This window comes from Sesamum indicum, linkage group LG2 (genome assembly GCF_026168435.1).
Source record: "Sesamum indicum cultivar Baizhima isolate 11 linkage group LG2, ASM2616843v1, whole genome shotgun sequence".
Classification (NCBI taxonomy): Eukaryota; Viridiplantae; Streptophyta; class Magnoliopsida; order Lamiales; family Pedaliaceae; genus Sesamum; species Sesamum indicum.
In genome coordinates this window covers 20,479,049-20,480,692 of record NC_142658.1, presented here as the reverse complement: position 1 = coordinate 20,480,692, position 1,644 = coordinate 20,479,049, and the positions used below count along the sequence as shown (strand labels likewise).

The window sequence follows — 1,644 nt, the reverse complement described above, 5'->3', positions numbered from 1 at the left end:
AGTACTGACTATTAAAATACAGTTTAATGCTGAAATGAAGAATCAATAGATGTGTATAAACAAATTGACAAAATGAAGATGTTCCAGCCATATTTGTGAAGCGTTGGTCGATCGGATCTCCAGGACTTGGAAGAATGCTCAGGCGCTGTGCTATGAATGGTGGAGAAGGACCTCATAGCTATGCCCGAAACTCATCCTATCAGGTACATTTATCCATTTTCATTTTCCACCTACCACACTGCTTATGAACCAATTTTGACACACAAAAACCTTCAATTTTCAAGTATGTAACATGCCTCTTAAATGCAGAAAGGATTTGTGGATGTGGCAAAACCAATAATTGAAGAAGAAATTTCCAGAAAACTAGATATCAAACACCTTTCATCCACTTTCAGGATTGCGGATTTCGGCTGCTCAACGGGCCACAATTCTTGTGCAGCGATGCAAATTATAACTGAAGCCATCAGGCGAAGGTTTGAAATAGAGGGATTAATTTCTCAACTCCCGGATTTTTACGTGTACTTTAATGATAAAGTCACGAATGATTTCAACACTCTTTTCAATTCACTGCCACGTGAAAGACTTTATGGTGCTGCTGGAGTGCCGGGTTCTTTTCATGGCCGGCTGTTGCCGAAAGCTGTGCTTAATTTTGCTTATTCCAGTTGTTCCCTTAACTGGATCTCGGAGGTGCCAAAGGCAGTGCTGGACAATACGTCTCCAGCATGGAACCGGGGGAAAATTCACTATGAGGGAGCAAGAAGAGAAGTGCGTGAAGAGTATGCCAATCAGTACTCCAAAGATATAGAGTCATTCTTGGATTCTAGAGCAGAGGAGCTGGTGCAGGGAGGGCTAATGGCCCTTCTTGTCCCTGCAGTCCCTGCTTCCTGGGATCCCAACTCGGCCTACACATCGACCAGCGAGCTTTATCTTTTCGGTTCATGCTTTATGGACATGGCGAAAACGGTACACTCCAACACCCATTACGCCAAAAAAAGTTGTCCTGCCTATTTCTCAAATTCATCATATAACAACTTGTAGGGTGAAAATCCCCCAAAGAGATGAGCTGTTACTCTTATTGCAGGGAAGATTCAGCGAGGCTAAGGTAGACTCCTTCAACATTCCGGTATATTTTCCCATCCCACAAGAATTCAAGGCCATAATAGAGAGGAACGACAAATACACAATCGAAAGAATGGAGGTCCTAGACAATCCGGGGAAGCACAACTTGACCGGCCCCAAAGACCGTGCTGCATACTTCAGAGCAACCTCTGAGGGAATGCTGATAGATCACTTTGGAAGCGAAATAATCGAAGAATTGTTTGACCGCTACACAAAGAAACTTGAAGCTTCACCGCTTTTCTCAGATCCCGACTGTGACAAGTCAATTATAATGTTTGTCCTCCTCCAGCGCAAACCAGAATCATATTGTTCTGCTTCTTGATTTACTATGATCAAAAGTAGAGAACGTAATCCCTCCTGCTCATGTGATTGGTTTAGTTTGATCAAATTTGGTTTAATTAAGAATTTTCCCATTTAATGTTGTTTGTAAAGATGAGTGATCCTTTTATAATGCTTCTGATGGTGTGAATATCCCCTGAAAATTAGTATTTGCATATATGAACTATATTTCTCCTTCCTTAACAA

At 41.8% G+C, this 1,644-nt stretch overlaps 1 protein-coding gene across 2 annotated transcripts; it reads left to right on the top strand.

Moving 5' to 3' along the window:
- LOC105156349 (loganic acid O-methyltransferase) lies at nucleotides 1-1,644 on the top strand. Of its 2 annotated transcripts, none has more exons than XM_011072454.3 (3): nucleotides 1-203; nucleotides 310-963; nucleotides 1,082-1,644. In XM_011072454.3, exons 1-3 carry the CDS (start codon nucleotides 135-137, stop codon nucleotides 1,439-1,441), a joined length of 1,083 nt encoding a protein of 360 aa, XP_011070756.1. In that variant the 5' UTR covers nucleotides 1-134; the 3' UTR covers nucleotides 1,442-1,644. The 2 variants fall into 2 exon arrangements, with proteins under 2 accessions (XP_011070756.1, XP_020547631.1); XM_020691972.2 differs by having other exon boundaries at nucleotides 4-203; nucleotides 396-963.

Coding starts and splice junctions, on each gene's coding strand:
- LOC105156349 (XM_011072454.3), top strand. CDS start 135: ATGCTCAGGCGCTGTGCTATGAATGGTGGAGAAGGACCTCATAGCTAT. Junction 204..309: donor CCCGAAACTCATCCTATCAG/GTACATTTATCC, acceptor TCTTAAATGCAG/AAAGGATTTGTGGATGTGGC. Junction 964..1,081: donor TTATGGACATGGCGAAAACG/GTACACTCCAAC, acceptor CTCTTATTGCAG/GGAAGATTCAGCGAGGCTAA.